Source organism: Caloenas nicobarica, chromosome 1 (assembly GCF_036013445.1).
Source record: "Caloenas nicobarica isolate bCalNic1 chromosome 1, bCalNic1.hap1, whole genome shotgun sequence".
Lineage (NCBI taxonomy): Eukaryota > Metazoa > Chordata > Aves > Columbiformes > Columbidae > Caloenas > Caloenas nicobarica.
In genome coordinates this window covers 51,354,843-51,375,225 of record NC_088245.1, presented here as the reverse complement: position 1 = coordinate 51,375,225, position 20,383 = coordinate 51,354,843, and the positions used below count along the sequence as shown (strand labels likewise).

At 37.1% G+C, this 20,383-nt stretch overlaps 1 protein-coding gene across 1 annotated transcript; it reads left to right on the top strand.

Annotated features, from left to right (window-relative positions):
• The first annotated feature begins 723 nt into the window (after window positions 1-723).
• On the top strand, window positions 724-13,252 carry NTS (neurotensin). The gene is made up of 4 exons (XM_065658273.1): window positions 724-883; window positions 4,334-4,395; window positions 10,577-10,801; window positions 12,993-13,252. The coding sequence occupies exons 1-4, from the start codon at window positions 823-825 to the stop codon at window positions 13,137-13,139; spliced, it is 495 nt and encodes a 164-aa protein (XP_065514345.1). The 5' UTR covers window positions 724-822; the 3' UTR covers window positions 13,140-13,252.
• Window positions 13,253-20,383: the final 7,131 nt, after the last annotated feature.

Sequence of the window (20,383 nt, the reverse complement as noted above, 5' to 3'; positions counted from 1 at the left end):
GCTACACTTTTTTTTTTTTTTTTCTGCTCTCCGTGCCCGATGTAAACGCCCTACCCATGCTCAGGGTTATACCCCTGCCCGTGTCCGATTCACGCACTCACTCCCCATCCTCAGTTTAACAGCCCTGTGCCCGCCCGGTGTCACACCCCTGCCCGTGACCGCTGTGCGGTTCTCTCCTCGTTTTTTCCCTCGCTGTAGGGAAAGGTAAAACAGATGACAGACAAAGCGCATCAGACGACGACCGCAGGAGGACTGCGCGGTGCTCAGGAGCGGCTGTTTCCCATCTCCTGACCCAGCGCACAGTACGCGCCAAGGGTCCGAGCAACTGCGGTAACTTTTTTTTTTTCCGATAATAATAATAATAATAATAAAATATTTCGAAGGTTTTCCAGATCAAAGGATAGTTCCCCGCCAGGAAAATCCCGGTCCGGCTGTGGGTGCGGAGGTTCGCTGCGCGCCCCGCTGCGCGCCCCGCGGGGCTCCGCGTGCGTCAGGCGGCCAGTGGCGTCAGCGCTGGCGGGCGCGGAGCGGCGCGGAGGGGGCAGCGGGAGCGGGGAGGGGGCGGAGGGGGAGGAGGGAGGGCACCTCATCAGGAGGCGATGGCGGCAGTGCCGTGACATCACCCCGCGGCTTATATAGTTGGGGAAGGGTCCGGGTTCCCCGTCTGGTGCCTGCAGCCGTCTGCCAGCGCGCGTGCTGAGGGCGCGGAGCGGCGCGGAGCGGCGCGGAGCGGCGGGGCTCTGTCTGTCTGTCTGTCTGTCTCTCTCTCCGTCTCTCCCCAGGATTTATGGACTTTACTTTCTAGAGGGCGGCGCGGCAAGGATGAGACCCCAGCTGGTGTGCGTGGTGCTGCTGGCCTTGGCCTCCTGCAGCCTCTGCTCAGGTAAGTCCCCGCGGGCGCTCCGCACCGCCCTCCGCCCGGGCGCACCCACAACGCGGGCTTGGCGCTCGCCGCCGTCCCCCGGAGGCTCTCCGACCGGTAGGCACTAAGCCGCTCCCGGAGCCTTAAGAGGGACCAAAAGAAAAGTGAAGTCGCTTCGGGCTACCGCGGATATACCCTTTGGGCGCCAAGGAGCTGGCCCTGATAACGGGCTCTGCCTAGCATCCTTTTTTGTCACTCCCGTAACTTTCTCCCTCTATATAAACCATTCCTCTTCACAGCATCCATACCACAGCAGTTAGCGTAGACTAGTCATTGGAAATAACACATCAATGTAGACCATCTGCTTGATTATGCCGCTTCGTTTGTGATTTATTGAATACTATGTATGCATTTCCAAACTATCACAGAAATTATTTCTGCAATTTATACGCATAGGTGCCATAATCCAAATCAGCATCAATAGATATGCACTTTAATCACCTTTTAGTGGCAGATATTCCATTTTAGCGTTCTGGGGAAAAAATTGCTAGCAATTGATCTGAAAATATGACAAAATATACTGAATCAGATGCAGATCACACAATAGAAAGGTTAATGTAAGCACATTTCTACTCCAAGAAGAATTGCTTTAGAAACCTAAAAAAGAGGACCATATGTTAAAATGGATTGCCTGCACCTTTGGAAAATGACACAGATAAGTGTGTGTCATTATGCCCTGAGTTTATGGCCCAAAATGGATATGGTGGCAATTAGGTGTATGCATACAGACACGAAGCAGAATAGGCTTAAAAATCCAATCTTACCTAACTTGCGAATTACTTTAGTTTTTAACTCCACAAAACTTAAAGGGTAAATTTACAAGTAGCTTCACTTTCCAGCTTCAGTGTTCAGGAGGACTCAGAATTTTTATTTCTCACTTTAGATGAAAGTTTCCAATTTGTATTTCCCTGCAGAAGAAAAATGTAACACACGTAATACCTGCATTTTATCATGGTTTAAACATAATGATTCTGTATATTATGTATTATTATATTCTATATAATGTCCCTCAGACTTTTTTTTATCCATCAAAATGTTTCATAATGCCTACCTATCTTCCACGTTTGCAGCTATCTTCCACCCTCAAAGGCATGGAAGCTATCTTCCATCCTCCATAGAATATGAAAACCAGGTGCTAACCAGGCACAAGTCCTTTTATTGTCCTCAGATGGTATGACCCAGGACACCACAAGCCAGGATGCTGTCTCAGGTGTGCTGCTCACTCATTCACAGGAGCTACTCCTGTCATTACTGGAAATACAGCTGAGGTGATTTTATGCTGTCAGCAGAACTTTGGCTAATGGGAAAGCGATTAAGATAACCAGCAGTGCTGAAAGGCATTAGGTTGAAGAGTAGTTGCTAGTGACTTGCTGTAAAACTGATCTACAAACCAGTCTTATTCAATATTTTCAAGTACAACTTCAAGGCAAAAAGTAAGAATGAATGAATGTAGTGTGCTGGTAACACAAAAGTGAACAGGAGCATCACTGCAGAGGAAGATCGGCATAACACTCAGAAGTTTGTGATGACCTGAGTAATAGAAATGGGAAGCAGCACAACAGTACAAAATGCAATACCTTAGGCTATAACAGAAGTTCCTATTAAAAGCTCCTTTTATCAGAAGCTCAGCTCTTGGAAATGTCCGAGGAGATAAAGAACTTGGTCATATTATCAGACCTCAGCTTTTTTTATGAGATATTAAGGTTTTTCAGCCATGAAGGACAAACAAAATAAAAAATGTGTAAGAGAGCTACTTCCTGTAGCTAATGGTAAGTGTTAAGGTAGTTAAGTACTGAGGCTTCTGATCTGAACTGTACTGTGTTGTGCTGAGATCCCATCAGGCACAGAGGAGAGCCACTCTGATACCAGAGTTGGGGAGTACAAGGCTATTACAAGAGAGGAGAACAGACAAGAGTCTAATAGCTCTTTCACTGAAGTATTTATGGGATTTCCAGGGCAATGGTTTATGTCCAAATGTCACAGTGACCTTACATTTGAAAATCACCATGTAATCACACACATTTAAGATCTAAGCTGGAAAGGGTGGTCGGTGATTGCTCTCAAAAAATATGAGTTAGGTAAATATTAGAAATAGAATGATATCATTTATAGTGAAGGAAGTTATATACAAGCCATTAATACATTTGTAATTAGAAATAAATCAAGCCTGAAATTAGAAGGGAGTGAATGACTATTGATAGTTTGGAAGAATTCCTCAAAGAAGATTCACAGTCATGGTGAGATCTTGTTATTAAGATTAAACATAATTGATTTTTAAGAGCATTATAATGGTTGGCTTCCTGTGCTAACAGAAATTTATGACAGATTAGCAGATATTGGTATAAAAGGCCCCTTGCTGTCTCATGTTCTGTGAAAGGTAGCAACACAAGATGCTGATGATCCCTGAAATGAAGGCATAGGCAGAATCTATCCACAGATTCTGTGATAGGTTAAATGCCACCAGCATTGATCATTTTAATGAAAGTGATATGTGAATGTGGAATAGATTTTGGTTTGGTTTGTTTTTAAATATAAGCAAGCATGTTGTTTGGCTTTAGACTGCTGGTATTCCAGGAAAACTAAAAGCTTTGTGGAACTCCATTTTACCAGAAGACTTAACACATTTCTCTTTATCATCTTTGAGCTGTGATTGCTGCTACATTTTCAAGAAACCAGATTTTCCTTGTGATTCTGTACCTCACAAAGCAGAAAAGTTTGTGGCTATTTTCTCTTTATACAGCAATTTTTACCCTATTCACCAAATCACAGGTCTTGCAAGTCTGCTGAGCTATTAAAGGTGAATTAAATTAGTAAAGAAAATTCGAAGACTTTCAGTCAGAATACTGTCTTTCGGTATATGCTTTTTCAAGAGCTTGTATCGTAAACTCTGGTCACACTCAATTCCCTCGTATCAGGAAAAATATTCTTAATTTAACCAAGAATAGCCAAGACTAAATATTGTCAAGTAATCATAACTGCTATTCACCTAAATACTAAGCTTCTACTTGAATAAATATTATTTGAAATAAATATCCCAAATCTTCTTGTAAAGTAAGCAGAAGTGACAAATAGTGATTATGCAAGTCATATTGATTTTGAATGAAAAATATTGCAGCAGTTTTGTTTACTGAAAGGGCTGAAGATTAGTGGGCCTGACTGCCAGTGAACTGAGATTAATAAATCATTTCATTCACTTTGATAAGCTTGATCATGCTTTGAAAAGGTAGTGAGCATCCATTTTAACATAATGTTGCTGTTACCCGAAGACTCCTCACAGTTCCTCTAGATCACTTGACTGTGTTTTTTGTTTGTTTTTCAAAATTCACTGATATATCTAAATTCTGTATGCTGAATTGAAATGTCCATGATTTATGATGAAATAATAAACATATGTTTCTGGTTTATTCCTAGATTCAGAAGAGGAAATGAAAGCATTAGAAGCAGATTTATTGACCAATATGTACACATCAAAGGTAATTATTTTTCCTCTTTCAGCTGATGCATAGGGAGCAAATGAATTCTCATTACAAAACCAGAAGTCTTTGCACAAAGTAATAACCTATGGTCTGGACTGAAAAGTTCAGTGTCATACATTACTTTGGTGCAAGATTTTCTCCAGTTCAAAGGAAATTTAAAGGTGTTGATGTGACACGCTAAAAGTGCTCCTCACTTGTAACACTGGTACTTTCATTAAACTGTCAAAACTGTGTTGTGTGCACATATGTAAATTTATATGAGGAAATGTGTTTCCAATAGGATTATGCCTGCTGAAAGCTAAATTAACCTTGAGTCAAATCCATAAGTGCTGTTTTTATGCAGAACTTTTCCTATATGCATGAAAAATTAAGACCATCGTAAAACAAAATGTGTTAATACATATGCTGGTTTTGGTTTAGGAATTTAATCACAGTATTAGTACAGTAGCATGGGGATATCACTGTGAAAATATTAATCTGATAAATGGCATTTCCTTGACAAGTTGCCAGGCTGTCAGTAGTGTACTTGTTATTTAATACAAATAGACAAAATCTCAAATTGACAAAGTGAAGCAGAAAGTGTTGCACATATGTATTGAGCAGGCTGACAGACAAACAATTTCTCACCACTGTAACTTCCCACAAATGATCTAAGAAATATATATGTCTAATATTTCTGCAGCAACTTTATTAAAGAACAAACATCATGGGCTTAAAGCTGAATATTTTAATTCTTTGTTCTAATGAAGTTCAAGTATTGCTTAAATTCAATGGAAAATAAAATCAGAAATGAAAATTTTCCCCCAAAAAAGAATTTCATAAGCCAATGACTAGTTGAAGGATAAGGACAAAACCTGCCTAGAAGACTTTTGTATTTACTGTATTTGCTTCTATATGAGTTTTTTCACAGGATCCTTTGAATAGATTAGAATAAGAAATGAGGCCAGAAAACACATTGTTTTGATCTGGTCTGGCAGTTCTTAGGTTCCCATGTTCTTTGCTGGCATGGTAATTAACCTTAGATACCAAATAAACCTGTTTGCCACTCGCTTCTCTAAGGTACAGAGAGATTTAATAGATATTATTTTCCTGAGACAGATTTAAATGTAGGAGGCTGACAAAAATAGTTCTTTCCCTGTGTAGCAAAGCATAGAATGCCCTGGGAGGAAACCCTGTGGCTATTGGTATTTCTGTTACTGACTAGTGGAACTGTGAACCTAACTTCCATCTTTTACTCCCCCTCAGCACAGAGAACAATGTCAGGTAACTAAAAATGCACAAATATAGTGCACCAGTAATGATGTTTGCCATAATACTCTTACATGTTGTTTTACATCGTGTAGCTTGGTATTCAGTTTCCTTATGTATACACCATAAATCAAGTGACACCTGAAGTTGACTGAAGCAGTAGATACATGGCGGAAACTGCTTTAATTCTACATTATGCTGCCTTAAATCACCACCTAAATTAATCAGTTCAATATATATTGTCTCTTGACATCAAAGTCAAGCATAGTGAAACCGCTAAAAAGCGTGCAAAAATGCTTCTACAAGAGGCTATTCCATTCGTTACTGAAATGACAAATTCTTTGTATTTTTTTCTGTTGTCCTCTGCTAGCTTTTAACCCTCATTAGAACAGAAGTATGGTTCTGGTGTGAGAGACAAATTTGAGGATGATATGTGTAATAACTGTCTTGTATCATGCCTGAGATCTGGTTCCAGTTGAGTGCAATTACTGTTAAACTGCATTAACTGTCTTTGACACTGACTTAGTAACAAGCAGCAAGGGAAATTAAGACAATTTAAATAGCATTAAGGTGGGGGGAGAAAGGAAAAAAAAAGAAAGAAAAAAATATTTATGAAAGCTGAGATCTAAAAATGCAACAAAGCAGAGTATCACTTGTAGTTCTAGTATTTGACAGAAAAAATATTTGTAAGTAGACACTTTCAAAGTATAGTATCAAGACTACAGTTAGGGGTTAAGCACATGCTTTTGGCAACATTCAGTAGTTTATTCAGTATTATGGAAAGAGTTACCGTATGCTTTTGACTTCACAGATTGCTGTCCAGTGTCTACTGGCCCTTTTCAAACTGCTCTTTAGAGTCATCTGCATGCTGAATCACTCTCCATGTTTAAAGAATTATGCCCATGCTTATTATGACCTATCTTGGACATTTAATAGAGTTTATCACCCTTTTCTGCTGTTACATCTCAAAGAAGATAGAGGGATCAAATAAGTCCCTAAAATGATTTATCTGTCTTTTCTCTAAGATAAAATCCAAAGAGCCATTTGGAAGATCTGGTAACGCAACACAACCTGACGTGTCATAAGTATGTGGACAGCTATCTGCTGTCTCTCTTGTGTCTCAGATAGCTCTATTCCCAGCTTCCTAAATGAAACCAGCTTTCCTTTCCTGAAACCACCACTTGCATGAAAAATGTCCTGAACTCAAACAAGACTGAGGTGATGTTAGTTGAAGAAAAAAAGAAAAAACCCAGAAGTGTGGTTTTTTTGTTGTTTGTTTTTAAGAATACATAACCACTAGAATATACCTTGGAATCCCCAGTGACATTAATTTTCTGAAGTCTTGGGCCCCCTGAGCTTCTTACTTTTCTAGGATTCCTATTGCTGACTGTATGTGCCCAGTTTTGCTTCCTTGTCTAAGGCAGATGAGGTTACTGCTGCCTACGAGTTGCTGACTTCCTGACTCAGTCATCACATAAAAATTTATTACATTTCCAGACATTAGTATACAACGTGGAAGAACTTCCACTGTAACAGAACTGAATACCATATATGCTTAGACAGAGAGTGTTTTTATTTTTTCTATGGTTACATTCTGAATAAAACTCAACTATAGTTCTGAAAAGGAACCATAGAAATCCTACATTTCCTTGGATTTTACTTGGTTATGAATTTGGTTTTCATCTGCTTTCACTAGATAAAGAATATAAAAAGCAGAGAACTGAACTTACTTTTTCTCAAAAAAAAGAAGCATTAGGGAGGTGTGTATGATAACATAAGAAGTATCTTAAACAATCAGGGATATCATTCAACCCGAAATGGGAAGAGAAAGATATCATGTAAGTTATAACTTGGGGTTCTCTAATCTTTCATAGGACAAACCTGTTGTCAAAGAAGTAAATATTCTCAAACTCACTTCATTGTCTTAGATGATTTAAAATTATTTTTCATGATATATGAGGTATGGGAAGCCATATATCTGAGCCTGATTTCAGTAGCATGTTCAACAATGGAAATGTGTAACTAATATTCACTTTCGCATTAATAACTTTTAAATTCTGACTCATACTGAAGTCTCTTTTCTTCCTTCAGATAATTCCCAGGTATTTTTCAAGTTAATCTTAAAAAAATTAGTTCCATCTTGGCAGACATGGGTTCCTTGATCTCTTGTGTAGGTGTTCTCCAAAGCGTGTCTTGAGCAACTGTAGTTGGCATTGCTTAAATCTGTGTGGAAAAAAATATCATACATTTGAGATGTACCTGAACACTTGGACTGTGGTCACGTTAAACTGTATTTTCACATATTCCTTTAGGAGGACTGCTTCAGAGACTTCCCATACCTTATACAACAAAGCTGTCTGATTGTAATGCTTGCTGTAATAGTGGAGTAGAAAAGTACTGTTCAGTGACCTGGAGACCTCCAAGTTTAGTTAAAAAAAATACTTCACTCTTGACTGAAGTTCTTAATGCTTTATAGTCTCATTCTGTGAGCTGGCAGCAGTGTCAGTCAGAAGCGGGTGTACCCAAATGAAAATAGTCTGAGGTGATATTTGTGTGGTATTAATGGGAATTAGACTCCCTTGACAAACGAAGTATGCTTGCAGACAGCAATGCAAAATTTTTTCCCCTAACCTCATAAGTAGCAAGTAAGACCAATTTCACCTAACGAAGTTTGCTATTTAAGTTCTTTACTAATATACAGAGGTGAGTTCCTTTAAACATAGACGTGCATCAGGCTAACATAAAGCGGTGAGTTTAGATCAAAAAGATTTTATAAATTATGCAAGAAGACATAACAAATTTCCCTACTCTTTCCTCTTCTGCTCTGTTCCCATCCACTGCAATTTATTTATTTATTTATTTTCAAACTCAGAACTCTCACTTGCTCACGTAGCATTGCCCCTATATTTTATTCTTCATGGCAATTTAGCTATTGTAGTGCTAGCTCATATTTCTTTCATATAGCTAGGAGAAAGAAGTGTACTGGAAAAGCCTCCCTATTTGTCATGGAAAGCTTCATGTTTTTATATTTCATAAATATTTCAAAACAGACCAAAGAAGATTTTGAAATTGCAGTGAACTCTTGCTCTTTTTACTAGTTTAACTTCGGTTAATTAAATTAGACATTCTGCAAAGAGGTTAATTTTTGTTTTGAACCTGTCACATCTTTTTAAATAATTCAACACACTTATTAGGGCACATATATGGGGCAATAGATGAACTCAAAGTAAACAATGCAGAACCAATTTCAAGCTTCTGAATAAGATTTAAGATTTGTTTTCTTCTTAGCCTCAAAATAAAGCACTCTTTTTAAAAATGTTTCTCTTTTTTTATTTTCTTTTTTTTTTTTCTTTAGCCCTCTCAGGAATCTGAGAGCACATAGTGGTTTTATTAAAAGGCTAAATAATTCTAATTTTGAAAAACATACTTATATCAGATGTGTATTGGAGCAGTGACTATGACCAAAAGTGAGTTTTTGTAACTAATGGTGATAGTGACAGCCACTTCTCTTGTTTCTTCTTCACTCCTCTGCATTTTCTTTATTTTCCCTCAAAAATAGTAAAGTATGGTCAATATGCACATATCTTACATACCAAGCCTCTTTCTTAGGAAGGTACTTTAAAGAAACGACAGATTATGTGACTACTAATAATGTTCAGCTAAGCACTGTATCCACACTCTTATTGCTGTCAGAATGTAAAAGGCAACGTCTGTGTCAATGTAATACCTCTATTTAACTTCGTATATCCAGGAAAACAAGTAAATACATTTCAGTTCATAGGTAAAGTGTAATCCTAATCTGCACAGCGAGGAAGCCCTTGCCAGTAATAAATAGGAATTTGCTATTTGGCTTTTGACTGGAGACTGCTGTTTCACCAGTTCTAGTTTAAGAAAACCGATTTCTATACTCACCGCTAAAAGGAATACGATTTGAAAGAAATAATAATGGGAGAACCAAGAATGTGGCAAAGACATGAAAAGTAGTGAATGAGGTAGCAATCAGGCTTTTGACTTACTTTTTTCTACTGATAATGAAAACTAAACAAGACTACTGCCACAACTGCTTGGAAAGAGCAGTACCAGTAGAAAAGTAAAAATTATTTTTCTCATTTTTAAAAGGGTTTAAAAGTTAAACAGCTCCTTAAGGATGCAAGATACTGGAACAAGCAAAATTTGAGACAAACCATGGTGAAATTTCTGTATTTCTCTCTTTATGTAACATTATGGACCACCTAAACAGAGTTGGTCTCAGTTTTTCACTCCAGTTACCAAATCAGGAACACATTGTTTGCACAGCTCTTTTTCATCTTTGCTCCATCTTCATCCGAGCCCATAGACCTTTGATTCACATCTCCCAGGCTCACAACTCTCCAGCATCCAAAACTCCTGCGACTTACAGGTTCCATAACTTCAGACCCAGCCTCATCAGACAGCTTGCCCTGAAGCAGGGACTCAGTTCCTTTTCTCAGGGAATTTTGAAATGACTGGTATTTGTTCTGAACTGGGGAGGAGTGTCTAGTTAACCACAGGCATCCACCTTGGATTCCAGTAATGGGAATTTATCCAGTGGGTTTGACTCATTGTCCTGATTTACACCTGTGAATTTATATTATATTAATTTCCATCTGTGTTTTTGTTTGCACCTGTGCAGAATGACTATGAAATGCTACCATTCTGGTTTGGTAGCAGTTTAGTTTTTCATCATGTTCATCTACCTGGGAGGTAAGGCAGTGGGGAAGCAGACTTGGTGCTTTTAATAAATGAGTTGGCCTAATTTCAGCACTCTGTAATTATTCTCTAAAAGTTTAGCAGATGAAAAGTACTTCAAACACACAAATGTTCCTACCAAAATGTTTGAATGTCACACATTATTACTAAAAACAAACAAAAAAAATGCAACATGTTAAAAGGTGGGTATTTGTATTTTTAGATTAACAGAGCGAAACTTCCTCACTGGAAAATGACCCTGCTAAATGTCTGCACTCTTGTCAACAACATGAACAACCAAGTAGGGGAAACAGTAGAGGCAGATGAAGAGGACCTTGTTTCAGGAAGACAGTTTCCTGCTGCTCTGGATGGCTTCAGCTTGGAAGCAATGCTCACAGTGTATCAACTCCAAAAAGTTTGCCACAGCAGAGCCTTTCAGCATTGGGAGGTAAAACACACAGTCACAAATGCATGTTTCAACTGTTATTAAACTCTCAGGGTCTGTTTGTAATGATGTTTTAAAATCCATATCCACGTGGTCCCCGTCACATTGTCTGACCTTTCCTTCCCTTTTTTGTATTCTCTAATACTTCTAATATGCTTCTTAGTGAAAGAAGAAAAGTATAGAAAAGTATATATTAACATAGTTTCTGATGAGCTGTCCATTTTTTATGACAACCCATAGATAAATGAGAACTATTCTTAACTACATACTTTCTACACTCTTAGTAGCCATTCCAAGGAACCAAATTAACACAGCAAAGTCAGCTCTATGCCAGAACATAAAATTAATATCTACTTGACAGGTGTGAAGTTACTGCAGATTTATTGAGGCGTAACTAAATGTGGGCAGTGTTTCTGAAAACCCTTTTAAAACCCTAAGGCAAACTGGATTCAAAATGCATGGACACATGCCCATGCGTACATGTAATTTGATGAGGTACTCCGGGCTTCTTATCAGTGCTAGGAAACCAGTAGAGAGGGAACTCCAGCTTTTCACTTCCCCACACCCAAAGCAGGCCATGGAAGTGGACATTCTGATTGTATGAGGACTGGTACTCTTAAATAGTGATTGTTTATAGTCCATTTGTGATATTTATCTTAGTGCAATGATCACACAAAGGCCCACTGGGCACGATCCACTTGTGTTGTTATATATTACACTAAAAGCTGCTTTGCATAGTGAAAAAAGATATGTCAGTGTCACTACCCACTTTCCAGTAAATGTGACTTTTTCAGCTATCGCAGGCTCATGGACAGTCTGGCTGAATCTTGATCCTCTCTTGTTTGCTGAATCACAGCTCTGTACTTGCAGGCTTATTCTTAATGCTTCATGTTAGCTGGGATGGTCCATTCGAAAGAGTGCAAAATCTTTAGAACCAGTTTTCTAAGGAGTCTCTTCATCAGTACATTTATTGCTGAAAAGGAGCTACCATAGAACTGACCATATGCAATAGCCCACATGACTTAATCACAGTTCCTTACAGTTGCATCACTTCTTGTGATGGTTGGAAATCATCACTCCTAACAGTATTGTACGTGAAAGTGAAAAAAAGTATTCCTCTCTCAGCTTAGGAATACACTTATGCAGTGCAGAGGATTATATGACACAATAAAAGAAGAAGGGATAGAGCCAGAGGGAGAAGCATTGAAGAAGGCTTGAAATAAACAATTAATATAATGAAAAAAGTTCTTGTGATCTTATTCATCCAGGATTAAATCCAAAGTCTGTTGAAACCATGAGAGTCTTTCCGTTCATTTCCATAGAATTTAGATGAGTACTCATTTATTAAGCAATTAAGTGAGTAACAGAGTTTGATTGCTTAGGGAAATACTGAGGTGAGTATAAAAATGTTTTCAGTTTATTGCCTTTCAGCCAGACAGTAGGACTGTACTTGACCATGGAAGAACGTGGTGAGAGAATGGATGAAATTTTAACAGATAAAGAAAGAAGAGATCTGAACAAAACACTTTATTAACTCCAAGTAAAGCTCAAAACACAGTTATATAACAAATTTTGATGGACAAACTTTTGGCTTTCTTGTGCTTTATTTCATTTCTTATTTGTTTATTACACATTTCGATTTTTCTAGTTGTAGGAAGTTGCGGTTAAAAATATTGCTCAAAAGCTAAAACTAGCAAGCAGTGGGTGTTTTAGGACATGTTTAGCTTAAATGAGTGATTACAGAGTGCCAATCATTAGGAAGTTTACAGTCAATTTGAGTTTAGTCCAAGAAGGACATATCAGCTTTTCTCTCTGGTCAAAACAACTGATCTCATTTCAGTGGAATTTAGATATCACCTTCATAAGATTCAGCTCATCTTTAGCCTGATCTTAGGCTTGTGTCTTGACTTCAAACCAAACCAAACCAAACCAAACCACAACAAAACACAACACAACAACGAAACACCAAAACCAACCAACAAACAACCAACAATAACAACACACACACAAAACTCCCCAAAAACCCCCCAAAAATCCAAAACCAAACAAAAAAACACAAAAAACCCCACCCATGATGGTAAATATTTTTAGTCATGGCAGCTGTTAAAATAAAGTTTTATAAAACTTTCTAGGAACTGATAATCTTCATTACCAAAAAAGCTGATAACCTTGTGTCTCTTCTTGCATCCTACAGTTACTTCAGCAAGATGTTTTTGATCTAGCGAACTCAAGCCAAGAGAAGGAAATAATGAAAAGAAAAAATCCTTATATTCTGAAAAGGCAGCTACATGTGAACAAAGCTAGAAGACCATACATACTCAAGAGAAGTTCATATTACTGATGCAGCAGAAGAAAACAATGTATATTTAGTTTATAGGTAACTGTGCATTATGGTTATCTTATTTAAATCTAAAATCATACTTGTGTGAAAATATACTATGAAAAATCATCAAGATGATAACATAACTCTGTCTTTTTTGCAATTGCTGTTTCTTGACTGTGATTTTTTCCTACTTGAGATTATTTGGACCAATACATTTGCAAATAAATCTAGTTTCTAAGCATGATGTATTGTACAAAACTGAGATTTCAAAATATTTCCAACAATATTGTAGTCTTTTCCTATTTTATAAAGCACACCGACATACACTAAGTAAATCGATATTGTCCATAAACCCTACCAAGAATCCTACAATTTCTTAATGCAACATGTCAAACATATATATGCTTGCAAATTTTTGTATAATACACTAGTCAGAACTGCCACTATATTTTATATGTTGGCCAGTTTAATTTTTTAGGGATTAGTTCTAAGGAAGGAAGAAAAGCTATCAGCTAACTATTAAATGGCAACTTCAAAATTGATATTTTACATAGCCTAATTGTAGATGAATTTTAAGTTCTTGTTTCCTCACTTGCCACAAGAGTAATAACTTAAGAAAACGATACATAAATTACATAAATGAGACTTTAACAATGTATGCTAGTGAGAACAAACCCAGATGTGCTTCAGAGTCTTGTGTATCACCGACTAAATAAAAAAAAAAGTTTATTAAATCAGTAAAAGAATTTACAGTGTTTACCTAATCTATGAGTGCTCAGGGAAAAAAAAATAAAGACAAAAAATAAAGCTGATTCATGCTCCTGTGCTGCCACTGTCAAAAGTCAAAATACTAATCCAGTTATATGAGAAACTCGGGAGAAAGATTTGAAAGAGGAATTAAAATTAGAACATCTTAAATGTACAATTGCAAGGAATTTATTTTCCCTCCCCTTACAAATTTGTGATAACAACAGGGAGTTTCAGATGTTAAAGACAGTCTTGGAAGCCAATGGAGAGAGAAGCTCCCAGCATAGAAAAAATAATTTTCAAGCTGTTAGGAATAAAATGCCACCTAAAACTTACACATTTTCCAGGTCTGTGTCTGTGGTGTGTACATAAGAGTCAGGGTCTCAATGATGCTGTGTTTCAGTCTGGGAGAAAACGATCTGAAAGAACTGGGGGTCACAAGAACAGTCAAAATAGAGGGATAGTCCAAGATCAATTGAAGCCTGGATGCTCAGACAAGGAGGCAAAAAAGACATTGCTTTTGAAAACCTACCTGTGTTCAGTTTGAGGTAAATGCATGCACTCACAAAATAGACTAGTTATTATAATAATCATCGTGTCTTGAATACAGCAAAGCATTTAAGTACGTTTGGTGTCCGTGTTTTAAATGTTTAATGCACTTAAGGGCTTTACTTAAATAAGGTTCTAGTAGATTCATACTCTTAATTTTTTTAATGAAACTGTCATAGAATTAGACTGGAGACACAGTATGGTCTCGAGAGGCTAAGAAACATTCCACTTTTCAGCAAACTTACAAACTTACTTCCCTAGTCCCATTGTGGACACCTCAAATTCTAAATTAGCTGTTGGTCTGAAATGACAAAGTGGAACAGAATTTGTTCCAAAATTCACTGCAAGCAATATGTGAGGGGAAAAAAAAAAAGAAAAAAAAGAAAGAAACTTCAGATCACTATTTTATGGGGAGCATAGAAGAATAAGACAAAAAGAAATAGGTTGCCATGATACTTTTCTCTCATTAAAAAAAAAATAGGGTAATGTAATGTGGTTGTCATCTAACAGAAAATGTTAAAATTCTCAAAAACGGAAACATCCTTCCATGTTTCATTTTGGAGGTGATTAAGGTATTGAAGGTGATTGCAGAAGACATCATGATGACAAACTGTTCCATGCTCATCTAGTGCTCCACACTCGAGTGGAACTTACCCTGTGACTGTGCACTTGTTCCTTGCAGTGCAGATTTAACTGATTAGCCAGGCTGGCTGAAAATGGCTTAAAATAACCAATTTCCTTTCAGCATGCTGTGAATCCACGCACAGTCAGCTACTGTGTGTCACAGGAGGAGGCAAAGCTTAAAGTATGACAGGAGGTTGTTGCTTATTCGGTTGCTCCGTAGCCTTTGATGGAGGTGCTCAAGGAGCTGTCAGAGGAATGTCATCCAGCCTGACAGACAGGAGACAGACCAGACAGTCCTAACTAGACGAGGAACCAATATCCATAATTGTGACATGGTCAGTAAAGATATGAAAGCCAATGCTGGCATTTCAGCTTATTGGTCATTGATGAAAATCAAGGATAGAAACATTAAAATGTTTGAAAACACATTAAACGCATATGATTAAGCCAGATATACGGAGCTGTTAAGGGATATTTTGATGTCTGGGGGCTCTTTATTTTCCTGAAATCTCCTCTCCTAGCTGTTGCTACCTCCTGATAACCTCACTGCTGTGGTATTACAGCCTTTCTTTAGCCCTCCTGTTTGGATGATGGCAGCAAAAAAAAAAATAGCCAGGCTTATGCATTTTTTTCTCTATTTCACACATTTTTTCAGTGGGATCCTCGGTACCTGCCTTGGCCCTAGTTGTGCATTGCCTGCTGGATTTGCATTTGCATTTACTGAATGAAGTTCAAGCCAGAGGAGACCTTCACAATATGTAAAGATTTGTAAATTCAGATAGCTTTTTTTTTGCCCCCCCTTTTTCTTTTTTCTGCAGCTCATAATTTGCTTAAGTTAAAAAATGTTGTTTTGAAGGCCATTAACTCAGATTGCTACCCTGGCTTAAAGAAATGCCTCTTGATATGGACAATTTTCTTTTCTGAAGGCAAATCATGGGAGATTTGCTGTCTTTCTTTGTCTCCACAGAGGAGCATATTTTTCCTACATATTCCATTGCTGATATTTTTATGACGTTCATAGATGAATAATTATACCAATTATTCTGAAACTTAATTATTTATCATACTCCTAAAATATTGGATATTGTCATACAGAAAAATTGCAAAAATCTCTCAGTTATTACTAATGTAGAAGGAAACGTAATAGGTTTAATTTGATTTAATATATTTTTTAATAGCTATCCTTCATAATCTTACAAATGCCCTATACAATAAAAGCATAGGAAAAAGCATATTTTTATCATCATTGAAGAATATACTTGTTAGTTTTTCCTTAAAAGAAACAATATCAAAAATAATAGTTACTGTTTTCAAGGTTGAATGTGGTGATAAAATAAGTCTTCAGCTTTATTCTTGCTTGTAGTATCTTATAAAATTTGCTGTTTCCTGCTTTTTCTGTTATAAGTTTAAACTTTGTTCTGTGGTTTAGGTATGAGTTTAATGGCTGTGGTATGAATGGAGTAGATGAAATATCAAGTTTGCAGATTCAAAGACATTTAATTTTGCCATGTATGACTGTGGCTATGCCTCATACTCTGCTCTTAACTAAGACACTATGGAGACATGATAATTTGATCTTGATCTTTATTCCTTTTCCCCAAGATTAGTTAGCAGTTTGCACTATGCAGAAATAGAAGCAGGTTCTTCTGAAATTCTCCAAGGTTCCAGACTGATCAGTGATGTTCCCCACCTCCAAAATATTTGACTGATTGAAGTCAGTCACAAAACAAGTATTGCAGAGAACCTGCTAAGTCTGCAACATAATGACAGAGTTGGAACTTGTACCTTGCTGTCCAGGAAGCAAAGAAAGTGGAGTCGTGGTACCTCAGTAGCAGGCAAGCTTTGGCTGGCTGAATGGGTCCTCTGAGGGAGCAATGTGGAGAAATGGTATGGGAGCCACTCAGGACCTTTTGCAGGGGTATCAGCTATTAAGAAACATAAAGCTTTCAGGAGCTGTTCGTTGCCCAGCTGAGACTTGTTTTTTCCAAGCAGCTGAGAGTGCACAGCTGTTGCCCCAGCTCCTCACATCCCCTCTTACAAAAGGAAAAGATGGGAGTATACATAACTGGACTTGAAAAACCAAGGAATAGCATTTGTCTGCTTGAGCTCCCGGTGGGTCAAGTACCCATCTGTTTTGCTTCAGAAGTTAGTTACAGTGTAGTGTTAGTATAGAACTATTTTATATTTTACTCTTCAAGTTCAATTGTAGGAATCTTTTGCAGGCTGTGTTTCTCTGATGTGTACAGAAGGGTCTTTCAGATAGTCTTCACATTGCTTTCACAAATGACTGCTGGCAGCCTGAGGACCTCTGCCCAGATGTAGTGTCTGAGCTGCTCAACGAAGTGGTAACGGAATGTGAATGCAAAACTGCTGGGTTTGTGCGTCAATGGATCTGACTTTGAGGATAGACTGGAGACATCCTAAAATACAATATTGACATCATTATTGCAGCTTTTCCTGATTCACTATTTAAAAATCCAAGCTGCATAACAGATTTTTGTAATCTAATATTTTGGGATTTAAGATTTTTTCGTCTGTAAGTATTTAACTCACGGTCTAAAATAAATGTGTAGAAAAAAATAGTGTGTACTATATTGTGCATTATTTTCTAAAGAAAGTTGTCACAGAGCAATATGACTTGGGAATCATTTTGTCTGGAGTGAATGGTGCAGTTCTTCCAAAGTATTTTTCAAAACCATATTGTTTGTATGTATTTAAAGACAACAGTTCCTAGAATCTAATATTGTAAAACCTTCTATTAGGATGCAAAAAACAATTTTGTTGATTCAAATAAATAACCCCTATGGTTAAATAACAGTCCTCCCCCTCCCCCCCAAAAAAAAAAAAATTTAGATATTTCCTATTTTCTAGCAGGTATAGAGAAAGTCTTAGAAATACTTTGCTTGATAGTTCTTGCATGAATGAAATCTCTTGGTTATTTTTTTTTGTACTACCAAATCCTGAGGGTAGTTGTATAACCCATATACTGCAGGTGTTATTGTGTTTTGGAATCTTATCTAATGATCTTTTAAATAAAGATCTGTTTCAAACAGATAACATGCCTTTTGTTCTGTTCAAAAAGAAGGAATCAAACGAATAATACCACATGGAGCAAAGACATATATGTATGTATCTATGAATGAAGACTTTGTCCAAATAATTCTGAATTTTACAGCAAATAATGTATAACTTATGGGGATATGTAACTGTAGAATACTATGATACCATGGTGCTTTTGCTGTTTGCTGCATAAATAGACAATAATGACACAAATTTCTAAATGATTGTCTTTAATATGCAGAAGGCACTGAAGTGCTAAGATTGCAGCTGCTTTTGAAGTTGAAATCCTTGGTGAATACTTAACTTCCATTCTCCTCAAAAGTTTCCATTTACTGAAGGCAGTTTTTTTCATTATAGTGGAGTTAAGAGCTACTATTCCAAGACCCTGCCTGTGGAGAACGAGGGAGTTATGAACTTTCTTTTTTTTCTTTTTTTTTTTTTTTTTTTTAATAAATGTTACATGTACCTCCACTTTACCTTTGTGGCTTTACAGATTTGTGTGTTAGAGAGTTGAACTAAAAGGGGCTGTAATGGAACAAGTAAACGTGAAATGAAATACAGACAGATAAGTGTCTTTGTGGGAAAATGTGAGATGATGTTAAATGGGTATTCCTTCTGTCTGGCTCCAACCAAAGAGTGTCAGAGCTGATTGAGGCATGGGTTGTATGTATTTGAATGGAGGGAGAGAAGTCAGGGAGAAAGGAGGAAAGATACTATTGAGATAAGTCTTACTCGGTTAGTGTTAGTCAAGGATTAAAGTGTACATAGGCTGCATGAACTAGAAGATATAGGATATTCTGGAAAAAAGGGGAGTTCCCAGCAGAGGACAGTGAGGGTAACCATCTGGTCCCCATTCCCAACACCTGGCATCTTGAAACTGAGAGGTTTCAAACTGAGAGTTTTTAAGCCAAAACTGGAACAACTAAAGAAAGCTGATCAGGAAGAGAAGAGAGTAGGTGGCAAGGGTCAGGAATGAAAGAAATCAGAGTCAGTTCAATCATTTAGTAAGCTGTGCAGAGCCAGAAACATCAGTACTGAGTATACAGATTGCTGTTAATAGTTTGGGGTTATCAACACCAAGTTATTAACACCAGGTTTCAGAAGATTTGTGTTTTGAATCTGTGTCTCAAGGAAATTAGCACCAATTTCTCACACCAGTCTCAGAATTAGAAGACATGATAGTATCCAGATAGGAGGCAAGAAAGACCTTTTAGGGGCTATGGAAAAAGAACAGAAGAAAACATAGTTCCAAGGAGAAGACCTTATCATAAAGCAAAAGCTGATTTCATCCTTGAAAGATAATGAGAAACTTGCCTTTGTAGGTATGTATACATTGAAAGATCATACACTGTTTGTCTTAATATTATTTTCCTTTTTCTTTTTTCACTGTGCTGAGACCATTTATTACAATTCATGAAAATAATAAAAAAAGAGTGAATCTTTGGGAATTAAATTATTAATGTCCCTTGATATTTTCTGTCTCTGATCTACTCATTCTCATCCACCATAGCACTAATTCTTAGTCTTACTTCAAATTTCTGTGCTGTTATTTACTGACATTCATTTCGCAAGTTCCTTAACAGGGCTGAATCAAATACTAGTGAAATAAAAATAAAGTACATATAGTGCATTTAACATGTATAAAAGAAAGTTATCTTGTCAGAGAAAAATATTGAGAGATATATAAATTGAATTTTATCCCATTTTACATGCAGCTAGTTAATTATTCCATTGAAAGCCTCAGATTTTGCTAAAATTACATTAGTATGTAGTTACACACATTAGCTTTCTTCCCAGCAGCTCTTAAATACAGATTTGCAGTTTTCTTTGTGTATCATACTAGTCCAAGATGTATATATCGTTAAAACCAATATCTACAGCTTCAGAATTCAGATCTATTGCTTTGAATGCTGGCATGGAGCTTACTCAGATCCCTGACTTAATCTTCTGTATCATTCATGCTCTTATAATCTTTAGGAAGTAAAGCTAAACATTCATTTTCAGGAAAATGACACTCAGCCATCTCTTTACATGCTTTACACCCAAAGGAAAAAAGTAAGACAGAAAGGCTTGAAAGTAAGATCCTATTCCACAAAAGAGTTTTGAACTAAGAGAATTAGAAAGTAATTTTTTATAGGCTTCATTATTGCTAATGATTGCATGTGATAACACCACGGGTTTTATGTTTTTTCCATGGTAATAAGATATTTAGAATGCCAGAAATATCTAAAACTAATATCTAACACTAACATCTGACACTATCTAACACTAGCATAGAGAAG

Excerpts from the sequence above, each read along its gene's own strand:
- NTS (XM_065658273.1), top strand. The coding sequence starts at position 823 with ATGAGACCCCAGCTGGTGTGCGTGGTGCTGCTGGCCTTGGCCTCCTGC. Across the intron at positions 4,396-10,576 it reads CCAATATGTACACATCAAAG|ATTAACAGAGCGAAACTTCC; the intron begins GTAATTATTTTT and ends TTGTATTTTTAG. Across the intron at positions 10,802-12,992 it reads GAGCCTTTCAGCATTGGGAG|TTACTTCAGCAAGATGTTTT; the intron begins GTAAAACACACA and ends TGCATCCTACAG.